The sequence below is a fragment of the Amblyomma mixtum genome, chromosome 8 (assembly GCF_055824585.1).
Source record: "Amblyomma mixtum isolate Tamu chromosome 8, ASM5582458v1, whole genome shotgun sequence".
Lineage (NCBI taxonomy): Eukaryota > Metazoa > Arthropoda > Arachnida > Ixodida > Ixodidae > Amblyomma > Amblyomma mixtum.
In genome coordinates this window covers 5,822,160-5,837,452 of record NC_143019.1, presented here as the reverse complement: position 1 = coordinate 5,837,452, position 15,293 = coordinate 5,822,160, and the positions used below count along the sequence as shown (strand labels likewise).

Genomic DNA, 15,293 nt, shown 5'->3' with positions numbered 1-15,293 from the left:
CATTAAATGGACAACACATGTTGTCAACGCAGAAAGACAAAGAGGGCGCTTGAAGAGCGGGACAGCAGTCGCCTAGTATTACCGACACTCGCACAGACCATTAAAACTTTCTTGTACTGTATGGTGCTATAACAACGCAGTAATAGGAGTTGCTTTCCATCCGTACTTCACGCAAGTATCAAACATACCCGGCCATCCGCAAATACTAGGTGGTATCAGCAGAAGTCCCGAAAGAATTTGGGAACTTGTTCAAGAAAGCGGAAACGTTGGTAAATAACGCAACCAGTACTACTACATATAGTGGTTCGCATGCCAGAAATCGAAGAAAGAAAGTAGCAGTAAAAACAAGCGTGACATGTGGACTAAATATAGAATGCATCGTTCATGAGTCGCATTTTGACAGGCATACACGCTTAAGTATACTGTGCGCTATACAGAAGGTAAATGTGTCTGTTTTATTGGTAAAGAAGCTAAAAACTTGATTTGTTGCGACGTGTATAAAGAAATTCTTTCTCCTAGAACACTGAATACATGTGAAGGAAGTACAAGTGCATATTCTAGTCCGAAAAGAGGAGGGGTGAAAAGGACAGTGTTCTCCATAAAACTATTTTAAAATGTCTCCTCCGAGTTTCTAGGCTTCTTTCACGAAAAGAATTTGTGGCTTACTGCGAATAGACAAACCGTACATAAAGAATGGACCCGCTGCTTGTTGCAGCTCTACTAGGTATTCTAACTACTACAGGAATAGGTTCGCAAAGCATTCTCCCTGGAAAAACGAAGTTACCAACATTGCCCAACCAATCAGGAATACGTAAAACAAGGGAACATATCCTACTTGTTTTCTTAGAGATCACATGTATTACATAATCCGTAATTTCTTCCTCAAATCACGCGTATGCATCAGATATCATGTACATCTCCTAATATTAGACGTGTTGCTATGCCGCATTAGGCATACCAACTTACATGCGGCATACTCAACATCTCGATGGCCGCGTTTCGGTTGGACATATCTACACTTCCGGACATACCCGTCCAGAATGGTCGGCACATGATGCTCGGGGTCATTTTTGTTTCCTCTGAAACACTACGTGTCTACCGCTGGGGTCCCTCCGGGTAAACTCCCGCTGCATCTAAAACTGCGGTGGAGGATTTCAGCGGCAAGAATATTCATAGCTATTCTTTTGAAATCGCCGCAGTCGTGAAGTAATTGAGTTAGGGGAGTAGCACTGGCAATTGGCCAACGATGGTTGCTGGCTCGGAACGTGCAACTAGGCCTTTTGAAGAGATACTTCTTGCACTCGACATGCCGGCAGCGGCAACTCGGAGGAAGGAAAAAGGGGGCCACAGAGGGAGAGAAATATATGAAAAAGAATAAAGAGAAAGAACGAGCGAAGGAGAGCTGGCGTCCCGAACAAATTACGCATCCGGGTAGGATGCATGATTCTCGCACGGGGGCGCCTCACGCCATTAGCTACGCTCCCTGTGCGCGGCGCATGCGCTCCAACTCTGCGCCGCTTTTTTTTTTTTTTTTGCCTTCTGGCGCATATATACCTATACAAAAGTGGCAGCCCACCTCGTTCTAGCACGATGCCACACGTTACACGGTGCGAAGGGTTTTTATTTTTATTTGGCTTCCTCGGGCCTCAGTCTGCTCCTCACACCGGCATCGAGGCCACGTCTGTGACGCTTTCTTCTCTGCAGAGCGCAACGACATGCCACTGTATACCTGTCCACCCGGAGGAATTAAATTACTGGCATGCCAAGCGATTTCAAAAATATTCGTGCGTTAAACTTTCTCTCTGAATGAGCCAAATGGATGTCTTTATCGCAGCACATATGACGTTGTTCTGAGACAAATATTCATTTGGTGTGCCTGATCACACCTCCATACTGTAATTGGAGAAGTACGGATATTGATTTCGCAATCCCGTTAGCCAGCAAGATTGTGCGGTTTCAGGATAGCATGTGTTAAAGGGCATTTAGAGCATAGGAAGAGCGGGGGGGGGGGGGGGGGGGGGGGTGTTGATGTACGGTATTGATGCGAAAGCAGTTTTCCCGCGCACTCAGGACAGCGCATTTTGTAAACAGTGCGGCCTTTACAAGAGCATTTTATCAGCGAAGAGCGTAACAAAGCAGGTCAGATACGTATTTCTCTACATTACCCGAGTAATGCTAAATGTCTTGATCATGAGGGAAGTAATCTGCTGCCCTGAAGCCTTTCTGACTGTTCATCAACCACTGCTGTCTTAGCCCAGCTGGGTCCAGCTAATTCTTTTTCAGTCCTATAACTCCCCGCCGCGTTCCTCAGTAGGTTTGGCGTAAGGCTGCCGAGCCCAGTGGACCAGGTTCGAATCCCGCCCACGGCCGCCACATTTATACAAAGAGCCGGAATGCAAAAGCCATCCTTGTGCTGTACGGTATCAGCTCCCGTAAGACAACCCCAGTTGGTATGAATTAATCCGGACCACACCCTCCACGGCGGGCGTGATAGCCTACACATGGACCTTCGTGACGTGGAAACCTGCATCCCGGTGATACCACAACATTCCATACCTTACCGTACCATGCCATGCATTGCCTTCAGGTGTCCGTTCACTTGGCTGGAGCCTATTCTGAGCTTGCCATATTTTCTAAAAATCTTCTAGATTATCCTCAAATCGAGTTTGACACCTAAGCCATCTAAGCCATCAACGCCGCATTCGTTACCTCTTTGAAAGATGACTCTATCTGCTGTTTTCCATCGCTTACAGCGCTGGCTGTAGTCGTCCGAACTTCTTCTTAGCCTGTACGGTAGGAAACGCTTAACTGCCTTTGAAGGCTTAGGCACAGGCAACCTGAAAGTTTAGGCAACGTGGGCAACCTCGAAGCAGGCTTGTTCACGCATCCGTATTAAACGCTGTTTTTCGCTTTAGAAGTGTAGGTTTGGGCTAGCTGGTGGCACACATAGTGACCAGGATAGCGTGAAAACAGAACTCTAAAAATGATGCGCAAGTATTCCCGTCTTGTGTGCCAGTTTTTGAACCGATCCACCTCTCAAGCTATTGTAAATCTGCTCACGGGACGAATTAGGTTCGATTACCCCTAATCTGGCCGCTGCTTGGGCGGCCGCCTGCCCACTCGTTCTATAGGTCGTCACTATTATACAGCAGACGCATCGTAGGCCGACGACGCATTAGCACAGAATGCAGGCTACGACCGAGCGCGCACTTCTTCGGCGCCCCGAGCTCGTCAGCCAAAGAGTTCGTGCTCATTTTCACATGCGCCTCCTCCTCAAGAGTTCCCCGTCGAACGCTCCTCCGCAGCGCCCTTAATGGAAGTCACGTCCGAGCTATTCAACGCGGACCCAGTATATACGCATCGTTCAGAAGCTCCGTAGCGTACCGCAGCCCTGCCACGATTGTGGCTCGGGCACAAAATGCGCCTGCGCGCGCTTCCATTCCTTCTCTCCCTCCTGAAAAGCGCTGGGCACCTACAGCCCACGGGCGGGTCACTATGGTCAAGCGTTCCGTTTTGTCGAGTCGCTCGTAGACCGTTTTGTGCTCTCTGAGCGGGCAGCACCTTTTGGTTCGTTTTGTTCTTGGTCGCGGGTTCGCCTCTAGCGCCTCCTCTCACCGCAGCGATGGCGCGTTTTTCCGCTTGCGCTCTTCTGTATAGCCCGGTTGTTACGAGATGATTTTTATAAAAGGAACTATGTGCGCCGGGAGAAGACTGGGCGCTCATTAAGAGGAGGAGAAGGCGTATTCTGTGCGCCTTTCGAACGGGAGGGCGGCGCGTTTAAGAGCGAGACGCGAAAAAAAACTTCCTCCCTCGTGATGAGAAGCGCTCGGGAAGCCGGTCCAAATCATCCGTGACCGGGCTCGTCCATTTGTCAATGTCCGTCCACGTCTTTCGTGTACCCTCCAGTCCTGGGCGCTTGCTCTTTCGCTCGCTATCCGGGCGTCCACGCCTCCATCTTCTTTCCTGGTTCGCCGTGCTTGCCTCGGATCGGTTCTCTATACTAAGTGACCGAAACGGAATGGATGCTTATACGGATGATGCGTTGCTACTTCAAGCGCGAAACGAAGCTCCGAGCGCCGCCGTCGGTGTGGCGCTCGCCACAAGTGATCTCTTGCGTATTGCATTTATTTTCCTCGGGATCTAACTCTGTCTGTCTGCAAGACATATAGTCTGCTCGCTGCCGACAGGTCTGCGATGAAGACGCGTTTAGAGGTTTCAAAACTTCTCCGAGCCCTGCTTGTGGCGGCTCTAATTTTGGCTCATCTGTAGACGGTGGTCAGCGAGTTATTCGTTGACAGCCGCCCTGTCTATTGTTTATGGATCTTCGTTTAACCTGGCATAAGAAAGCGGACAATTTTCTACGCGTCGCCTGCCTGCTGGAGTACCGACGAAGTCGACTTGTCGCACTTCAGAGTAATGGTGATGCAATACAGAGGTAAGGAAAGTATTAGTGGATGAAAGACATAGTTTAAAGAAAACAATAATATTGAGGTGAGGAATAAAGGGAAATTGTTAATAACGAGTGAATCGGATTTATAATTCAAAGACATCTAGAATAAAAAGCTGCAGCAAAAGTAGATGATTTGAGTAGCAAATACGTTCTGGTCCTTCCGTTGCGGCAGAGGGACATTATTTTCACAGCCTCTCTCAACTATCACAGATCTGCGCCATGAGTTTTACGTTCTAGAGATAACAATGCAATGAGAAAACGGATGCGCACTAGGATAGACAAAAATATAGCACTATCGATTTTTTCTACGCATGAAGAGGACAGTGAAAGGCAATTTCTTCTCTAGAGGGAAACGAAGACCTAAGCAACCCGAGCGCTCTGGAAGCAGCGTGTCCTTCACAGAAAAAAACTAGCAGGTTGCTGATACAGCCATGAATTGAGCACAACACCTTGTATAATAGCCGGGTGCTCTGTAGCTAGACCGTTTTTTTTTTACCTCCTTCTACATTAACTATTAAAAAAACAGCGCCATTAGATTTCACCGGGAATAGTACACTGTTGCCAGAACAGCTAGGATAGCGCAGTACTCTTGATATTCAAGCACTGAATAAAGCTTTCAATCCTTGAAAGCGACTGCGGCTCTTGTTAATACAACCGTGGTGCTAATTGGCGCTAAAACTGACTGTGGAATCTAGAACCTATGAGAATCATGCAAGGCCCTGCCAACATGCAGCGCCATTACTGTACTCTATGGTACGTCACCCTCATTTACTGCCAGAAACTGATGCCCTGGGCCCTTAAGCTGCCACCAGAACTTTCTTTTCGGTATTCTCTGAAGCTGTTTATGGCATACAAGCTGCTTGCAAAGATGCCACTGGAACATTTGTCTCTGCATGCGAGCGTTGCACAGAATAATGAGCTGCGCGCATTGATCGAATTCAAAATATCCCACACGTGAAGCGAAAACTTTGTAAGTGTGTAAAGCCAGTCAAACCATGCCCATCCCGTGTTATTTAATCTCAAAAGAAGACGGCTCACGAGAAAACAAATGATTTAGCACTTCTGTGAAGTAATAACATATTAAATTAATTAGAGGTCCTAAAAAAGAGTATATCTCGAAAGGTACGTCGCAGTGATGACACGCACCAATAAAATGAATTAATTGACAACTGTCTGGTATGGTTTATGGTTTATGGGGTTTAACGTCCCAAAGCGACTCAGGCTATGAGCGACGCCGTAGTGGAGGGCTCCGGAAATTTCTACCACCTGCGGTTCTTTAAAGGTGCACTGAAGAGGAATCTGAACTTCTCTTTTTGCCGCGGGAACTCGATCTACACGTTCCGAGCTTTCTTAGAAACTGCGATTTACTGCCCTGTGTGGCCGATTTCCCCAATTAAATCGAATTAACGTCCGGCTCCCGCCTTTTTTTTTTAAATTCTGCCTCGTACGGTGGGCGGAGTCGACCAACGCGTGGAGCGCCTTTCACCCAGTCCCGTGGCGGCTTGCCGCTCTGCCATCGGCGGAGTAATACGTAGTAGTCCGTAGTAGCAAATAGTGCGCGCGTATTTTTATTTCTTCTGGCTTATTTTGCGGCTATATTATCTGCGAATGAAACTATTTACTCATGGAAACCTAAAAAACAAACTAAAGCGAAAGCAAAGCCTCCATGGGACTGGGTGAAAGGCGCTCCACGCGTTGGTCGACTCCGCCCACCGTACGAGGCAGAATTAAAAAAAAAAGGCGGGAGCCGGACGTTAATTCGTTTTAATTGGGGAAATCGGCCACACAGAGCAATAAGTCACTGTTTCTAAGAATGCTAGGAACGTGTGGATCGAGTTCCCGCGACAAAAAGACATGTTCAGAATCCTCTTCAGTGCACCTTTAACGTGCACTGAAATCGCACAGTACACGGACCTCTAGAATTTCTCCTCAAAAGAAATTCTAGCGGCCGCGGCCGGGATCGAACCCGCGTCTTTCGGGTCAGCAGCCGAGCACCATAGCCACTGAGCCACTGCGGCGGCTCAGTAAACCTTGAACTGTCAGTAAACCATAAAAGTTGTTTCACTGGTCAATCTTATAACATGATCCCTCCACCTAGGGAACTGTCTTCATGTGATCTTTATAGTCCGTCTGTCCGGCGTAGTATGGTGCCCGGTGAAATGTTTAGGGGAATCCCCCAAGGTGAAGTTGATTACTCCCTTATTACGAACCTACCCCAACTTGGGGGATTCCCCTAAACATTTGACCAACACTGTTCCCACTTCGAGTTATGGATCAGTTCCTTTTCCCCTTCCTAAGCTTGCGTCCCGGTTAGGTCAGTAGGTAGAGCAACTACTCCGGTGAAGCGGTGGTCCGGGGTTCGAGCCCGGGACCAGGAAGAATTTTTCTTTAACTGCGAAGATTCTGAGAAAGCTGTATAGCTCTCCTTTGTAGCCGTATCGCTGCGCTTGGGTGGGTGTCAATGCGCAATTACTTCCTTATTAGTGTGGTGGCCGTGTGTCCTAATGAAAGTCGACATTTTCGTTCATAGCGCATGCTTTTAAGGCTTTAAATTGTTGGTTGGTTTGGTTTTATAGGGTTTAACGTCCCAAAGCGACTAAGGCTGTGAGAGACGCCGTAGTGGAGGGCTCCGGAAATTTCGACCACCTGGGGTTCCTTTAAATTATTGCCATCTTACAGTTCGTTCTTTGCGGACGAGGAGTTTTGTACACTTCTTTAAATTATTGCCATCTTGCTAGAAGTGTACAAAACTCCTCGTCCGCAAAGAACGAACTGTTTATAAAAATTAAACAGAAAGGGTGAAGCACAATATGTGCTCCCTTCTGATACAGCACCAGAAACCCGCCGCGTGCATATGACCTCAGGTGCGCTCGAAGTAGTGGTACGCACGCTACCGACAGGCGCACGCTGCCACGATGTTTTGACAAAACAATTACACATCTGCAAAGCACGTCTTTTACAAGCTTGTAGCTTTAGGCTAAGGCTCCCCTAACGTCACGCCATATGGCTATCATCCCGCACGCTCAAAGGGTCGCCATCACTGAAGAATCCCGCCCCGCCTTCCTGCAGGGTGCTCCATGCACAGTTGACGGAGATTAACAGGACACGGCTTCGAAACAATGGAGGAGGCGGCTGATGAAGAAGGCACGTCAGCCGCCCCTCGAAGATCGCCTCCGACGAGCGAAGCTCGAGAGAGAAGATAGTACCTGCCAGGCAACGAGGCGGCCGGGTGAAAATGGAAGTAGACGGCGGAGTAGCAGCAGCAACATCGGGGCACGTCTACGCGCACGCATCCGGGAACGCGAACGTTACGTGCGCTTCGCGCGTGCTGAGGACTTAGCGTCCGCGTTCCGCCAATCAGGTGCGCGACCAACGTACAAGAAGGAATGTTGCACGCTGGTACAAACTACCCCGCATCGACACTTTGTGGCAATGCATAACTACTCTCTAATTGTATCCTTTTATGAAATGTGCATTTATGAATTGTACACTAACTGGAACACTGCGTTCCCTCAGTATCACAGGTTACAACACCTGACTGGGACAGAGGGATCGGTAATGTTACAACTACCATGTTACCAATTTGCACTTATCCTGAGGATTTTTGGTGTACGTTACAGTGACCAGTATTGGCTGTAGCTGTTTGCTAGCAACATATACAGGACGAATTTTTTCCGCACAACTATGCCTAAGAATTCCACAGTCGGCGTGCAAACAATTATTCACAACCGGCGTGAGCAAACAATTCTCTACAGCAGAGTAAAAACAAGTGCAACCGGTGGCCGAGTACAGCCTGATTAAAGTGAACGGAAATGATCATTAGCCCCTATATTAGGCTAAGCGAGCTTCGATCGCATGGTGTCTACTTTACACGAGCTGTTTTTACGCATATTCCAAAGTTCCTGGAAATTATAACACCGTTTCCTCAGTGGCCGTATGCCACAACACGTGCGTGTAAAAAAGCGCAAGATATATCTACGTGCATTTTGTGAACCCATAAGGATAACAAGATATTGCCCTCTGGGTACATCCGGGAACTTCAATCTCCTGAGAGATGAGAACAAAAGTGTTCGATTTCCAAAGCTATCAAGACTCATGGACGACCCAAGTACCCTACTACATAATTCAACAAGGGACCGCGGTTTTTTGAACAAGGCTGTGCGTTGTGTCATTTATTAGTGAAGGGTTCTGTTCAATAAATCACAGCGCGCTTGAATATAAAGGACGCGCGTCCTACCGATTTGCTGGAACGGCAACCTTCCCCTTGTGTCTAACCTCTTACAAACGTTATGCTGTAGGAACATGTCACAATGCAAACTCTGGATGATGGTATGCCGCGAAGCAGCGTTTTCAGCACGCGCAGTTTAAGACCGTACATCCCACATAGACAGATCATCGAGGCAAAAACCTCGAAGTCCACAGTGCGCTCGAACTTTCATATGGCTGCTGTAAGGTCTGGCATATGATGGTATCGTTCTCGCAAAAGAAGAAATAGTGACATTCATAGGAGCGGACTGGGTCCAGTCCGGCCATATGCGTCAAAGTCATCATACTTTACTAGCAACCGGAGAGCTAGTGACGGTCACCATTTGTCATTAGCTACTTTGCCACACCGGTACAAGTCTGCTCATTCTTGCGTACACTGTGAACTCTGCAAAGAAACACGAAAATCACGGGGCTCCTTATGCCGCCTTCAGCTGACAACCACCGGTCTAACCGACCACTGCTTGAAACTATTTAGAGCGCCGTTCTTTTCAAAGCCTACTCACTCACGATCCGTCCTGCGCTCTCCAGTAGGCGCATACACTCTTCGTGATTCAGGATCAATAGCAAAACACGCGGCTCCGTTTTCCCACGCGATTCCAGCTAATCCAAGCGTTAATGGGAACGCTCTGAATGCTCCCTTTCCTTCCTCAAGCCCCGAATTGTGCCCTCAACCGCGTATGCACTCGTTAGCAGGAGCGGGACGGGTCATTGGACAGCTCATGGCACGATCCACGCAAACGCACGCAGAAGCCGACTCAGTGACTGTATCCTCTTCGGGGTTCACGTACTAATTGTGCCAGCCTGTATGGGGCGGCGGATTAGCAGTGAAATGTTTCACGAAGAGCGTCTTCAGAGCACAGTAGTGGCAGTGTGTAGACCAGGCGTGCGTTGCCGGGCATCTGATTTACAGCGCGAACAGCTCCCGCCTTTCCTTGTCCAGCGTGGCTGTTATGTATGTCTGGTCAGAGGTTCGGCATCGATCCGGTGTTCGCAAGCCGGACTCCACGTGCAGAAAACCACGATGAACGGCTGACCGGGAAAACTAGGCCAGGACGAGACCAGTGCGAGATGATCACGAGCGAGGAAAGCCGCCGCCAGGATGATTAAGAACGAGCGGCACGATGCAGATGCGTGTCTGCATCCCGAGCACGTCTCTCCGTGCGTAGCTTAGGCGAGCCTTTTTAACGAGCTTGACCCTGCAAAGTGCAGCACGGTCGCTACCAGCCGCTACTATGCACCGCACGCAGCACCTCTTTGGGACTAATTGCCTTGGGTATGGCCTGTGGGTGTTCCTACTCGCTAACGTTGCCCGACTTCTTCACCTTGTTTCTTAATACATCTTATTCAGTTGACAAAGACAGTGTCAAAGGCCGTGGTCGGGCAAGTGCATCCAGTGTTCGAACCAACCTCATTCCTAACAGCGCTGCGCAATCTACCCCGTAGTTTGAAAGGAAAATTCCTTCCCTTTATTCAAAAAGGTTCTTCTCAAGGCAAGGCTCGGCGCGCTTCCTTCCATGCCAGTCAGATTGCGTGTATAATTGTGCCATCATAAAATAAGTACTACAAAAGTCATTTTTAAACTAAGGATATAATCCCCTTACTGCGCTTACTACATTTTAGCTACTGGCCAAAAAATCTGGGCAACTCATGTTGCACACTGCGAGAATCAATGCTCCAGTGACCGCGTCCCTTCTCTCAACTTAGCGCTTGTGGTTTAAGGTGAAACGTGTACATAGCACAGAGAAAGTATTTGCAGCTGCCCAGAAAATCTTTTGGAAAACAAAAGCTGCTAAAAAGGCAAACTACTGTTCCGTGATAGCATGCTCCAGTGTAAGGAAAGGTGTGCTCTGTGTTCTTTCTCCGAGAAAAAAAAAAACAGTTTTTCGGGTTTCTTGTGTTCCCCAGGCAACTATGGACGGCTGTATGCGGTAATCGTTAGCCGCCTACTTTCTTTCTCGCATTCAATACCAGAGTAGTAAAAGACGTAAAGAATCGATATTAGAAGGATGCTCTACTGAGAAGAGTGCTGTGGTTTCTGCTTTATAGGAGTAATATTCTCCTTAATGAAACTTGCGAGGACATTGCAGGAAACATACTGATTCAAAAGAAAATATTCCACAGAGGTCTGTCTGGTTGTCGTTTTTTCCTAACTTAAAATAAGTTACAAAGGACACCATAATGTGTAGCATTGGAATTAACTCATTTGCACCTCCAGTCTATAAGTGCTTTCAGAATGGAGCTCCGACCCCGTAGTGCATTTCGGAAGCTTGGAGTACGTCGGCAATACGTCCACTTACAGGACCACGTGTTTCCGCAGAAGGAGAGACGGTGTATTTCAATATATGTCCAGCTGCAGAAGATTAAACCCTTTAAACTAGCTTTGTCATTTTGTTGCTAGAAAAATGCACTTCGAACGCACGAAACCAACCCAGCTTTGAGAGGGGCCATAGTGTCTGAAACCTGCGAAGTTCGGCACCCTGTACTCCACGCACTCAGTCCTTTCATTCTATTTATATATTCAAGCTTATGCAATTTCCGCCAAGCGCAGCCTCTGTATACAGACCTCTTCAATGCCCTCTCTATAACGACGAGAATCTCTTCCGACTACGTTAATTGCGTCCCGCAACTCACACCTCACGTTTTCGCTGTAGCGTTACCGTTCTTGCCGAACCCGCTATACTAGACCCGTCACGTAAATCTTCAGCCAACGGGTTCCCTCGACGGAGGAAAAACACATTTTTTGTAATGCAAATCGTTTTCCTCTTACGCGCATATACTCGGAGCACAATGCCCTCAAGCATTCGCCCCTGGAACTTGAACGTCGTCGGCGGCGCTTTAAAAGAAGCCCCCTTGGTCCGCGACACACTGTAACAGCGGCCAACAGCTGCCCCCTCCTTTATGTGGTTTCTGGATGCGCGCTGCGCCTCCCGAGTGAGAAACCTAGTTGCGCCGTTTTTATGCCTCCTGAGTGGCTGCCACGTTATTATTATACGCTCGGGACCCGACAGTCACGCGCGCGTTCCTGTGAAGCGGGAACACGGGGCTCCGAAGAAGAGTAGGACACTGTGCGCACTGGGGAGTAAGAAGGAGAACCACGTGACCGACGCGGAGAAGCGCAGGAAGCGCAAGAAGCTGGAAGAACGCAGCAGAAAGATGCGAAGCTGGGGGAAATGTGTGACAGAAAAGAAACGGGGCAAATAAGAAGGCTTCAGAGGAAGGAGATGGGAAGCCAGAAGAAAGAAGCGGCGAGGACGGTGACAAAAATAAAGCAGGGGACACAAAGATTGCAAGTACGCCTTCGTTTGCTGTGGACGTTCATGCAAGAAGCAGTACCTGTAGTGAGGATGGAAGAATGCGCCAGGAGCGCAAAGGCAGTAGCTTCGGGGGCGGGAATCTAGCGACTTTACCCATACAATGATAATCGTATCAAAGAACTTCTCTAGTCGAACACCGATATTTCAGTTAGTTGGTACAGCATCTTGAAAGAAAAAACTGCTCAAAAATAGGATTGTTCAATAGCATCGCTAAAACTTCTGTGTTTACAAAGTGCGCAAGGATATAGCTTAGTTAGTCCTGAGGCAATAGTCATGGACTCGTAAGTCACAGCAGAGTTCTTTGATCATGCAAGCTGAAGAACTCAGGGAACATGCATCAAGAACTGCCACTGTAACTTGGCTAAACCTCCCACGTTTGCAGACTGTCACGCCACGTACGGCATTCAGACGAGATGTTTGCCGCTGCCCAGCACAGCGATGTGCGGGAGAAAAACGCCTTGCAGGGCGCCACTGGTAGCTGATTGTCATGCTCATAGGCGGCGGTACTGCCTGTTAGGCTCCGCGAAGTCGGCGATGTAAAGAGCCATGTTTCGAATCTGAGTATTGCAATTGATACGAATAAACATTTATGCGCCAGGCTGTAAGCACACTCTTGAACATCATGATTAGCTTCGGTCGTTTGGTCCAGAAGGCGCTGGGAACCGGTGCACTCTAGGGTTACTGTATACGCTACCTACACAACTCAGAGTTGCGTCTTGTCAGAGTACCATATTACTCTCCCAAGAGCCCCATTTGTCAGGGAAGACCACAATCCTTGCATGCCGAAGTTAAGCTTAGTGCAGTGGTTAGAGCGGACGCTGGCTCAAAGCGTTCATTATTTCGCTGCCGGATTAGGTTTACTTTAGCCAAAATAGTGTTGAAATGAATCGCAGCCTGTTTGTAACGCGTCGGCTGCACCAAGACCTATCTCAACGAGTTACAAACTAAAATCTCGCCACGTACGTGGGTGCCCCATCTGTTTCTTTATTCCCGCTGCCCTCTCGTTTTCCGAGAATGTATGACATTGCTGCTTCTTTGTGCTGGCCTGTGTTTGTTGCGAGCGGAACCAGGACGCCGTGTCGGAAGCACCCACATGCGGAAGCGGTCGCTTTGATTCGTTGTGCTTCTGCTTCCGGAATGCACGGCATCTGCTTTCTTTTCACCACCTAATGCAAAATGACGAGCTTTCTTTCCTCGCATTAAGCGACCCCAGCCAGGAAGCGAGAAGGAAGAAGATATTACACACTAACCCTCATGGAAAATGGCCACCTGGATCACAGAACCAATGTTCAAAAACTTTGACAAATCTTCCTGACCTATTCTGAACGCGTAAGCAGTTTTAATCGGTAGCCAGGCAAAAAAAAAAAATTCTGCTAGAGGCAATCAAAGGAAAATCTCAGATATGCAAGGTTTTATAAGCAGGAAAATATATGGGATCCCGACGTACGCCGTAGAAGCCATGCCGCCTTTATCTATGGTATGCTTCACTTTTGTTCTTAAACCCGCTCTAAGTGGACGGCTAAATTTGCAGACTGTCCAGAGTTATGATTATACATGCAAATTGTAATTACTTAAGGAATACTTGAAAAGTAGAATGAAGAAGATCATTACAAGATGGAGGTATCAGACAAAAAGATTCGACTGGGATGGAGGAATGATGGAGGAATGCTGCTGTCCAACCTTCGTTGGACAGCAGCAAAAATGTAGTCTTTGCGAAAAGTTTGGAGGCCACTGAGACTCTAGGCGGAGCTGGAGCGCTTCGAGCGCCGGCACTCTTATCGGTGGCGTCGGCCAGTACTGAGACTGCACCGGGCGAGGAGGCGGGTCCTTCTCACCTACATTCGTCTTAGTGAAGTCTTTTTACAGCGAGAGGGGCAGGACTTCCCGGCCGATGCAGCCTCGGTACTGGCAAGTGCCGCCTGTAAGGGCGTCGGTGCAATCAACGAAAATTTAGGCACCGATGCTTGGGAGCACTCCCGCTCTGCCTCCAATCTTATGACAAAGACTTTCATGAAGTTCTCAGAGAAACTTTTAAGTTTGCAGCGAACGCGATGTTGGCTGTCGATGACGTCGCGCAAAAGGAGAGAGACTCGGGACAGTCACTCACTTCCTGTCGAGGTGTAGGAACTTCATGTCCATGGAGTGGATGGAGGTGAACACGGAGGTGGATCCCTGCACGACGCACTCTCGCGTCTCGGGCATGGCGACAGGCGTGCACGTTGCCAGGAACACGGGCTCGTTGCGGCTGCACAGGGGCAGGTAGGAGACGAAGTGTCCCTGAACCAGCACCACCTGCGGGAGGAGAACGAAAACAGAGAGGCTCAAGGATCCACCAGATGAACTTGTTGAGACTTGAGATTTTATTCAGGCAAAAAGATAAAACAACAAGAGAACTCATGGAGGCCTACTTCATCCTAAAAAAAAAAAAACCGCCACTGTCTGGAAGACGTTGAGGTAACGAGCGTTAGCTGTTTGGTTTACTAGAATTGATATGAATAAGATTAAAGTTAAAGAGAGACACACCAATAAAAAAATTAATTTGTACGTTTATTTCCCCATATGATAACACCCTCACAAACATTTCACTTGTACATATTACAACCAACTGTCACAGAAATCACTGCTTAACATCTTCATTGGTACCTTCATCAAATTCCACCTCTATCCATCATATTGGACCATGACGTCATGATTGGCACGCGTCAGGTGGTTGTTTCTACAATGCTATTTTAGATCGCGCTACAAGTCTCAGTGCGAGATGTGTTGTTTTCTAGTTGCTGCCACAGATGGCGCTGTGATCTCACGGCGGTAGCAGACCTCACGAAATCTCGAAATGTGATGAGCAAGAGCTGACGCTCTTCAAAGACAATCGCAGTGCGTAAGGCACCCTTCTATTATGCTAGTTGATAAAGAGTTCTCGTTCCTTGATAATTCCTAATCTTGCCTAAGTTCAAGAGAGGAGGGGGTACTCCGTTCGGTAAGGTTGGGTCCGGTGATAGTGGGTTTTTTTTCTCCTTTCAATGTGTCTGAGCAAGTGCTATCGACTTGTTATCACATGACTGAGTTTATAAAATGTGTATTGTTTCCTATTAAAAAAAATAGTTGCGAGTCAGCGCTTGTCTGTGTCCTCTTTCTGTGCGTCTTGCGTCTCTTTCGCGCTGTACCTTCCAGTATGAACCGTTACCAACTTTCTCAAATGACCATCCTTCGTCGTCAACACAAAAGTAAGCCTGAGAAGCGCGAAAGAGCCCGATGACATAGCA

The 15,293-nt window shown here is 48.1% G+C and overlaps 1 protein-coding gene across 1 annotated transcript in view; it reads right to left on the bottom strand.

Annotated features, from left to right (window-relative positions):
* Positions 1-15,293, bottom strand: part of dysf (neuronal PAS domain protein dysfusion) — a 170,077-nt gene that overhangs the window by 12,236 nt on the left and 142,548 nt on the right. The window contains exon 6 of the mRNA XM_089556381.1: positions 14,138-14,322. Within this exon, the coding sequence (XP_089412507.1) occupies positions 14,138-14,322 (185 nt within the window). The remainder of the gene's footprint in view (positions 1-14,137; positions 14,323-15,293) is intronic.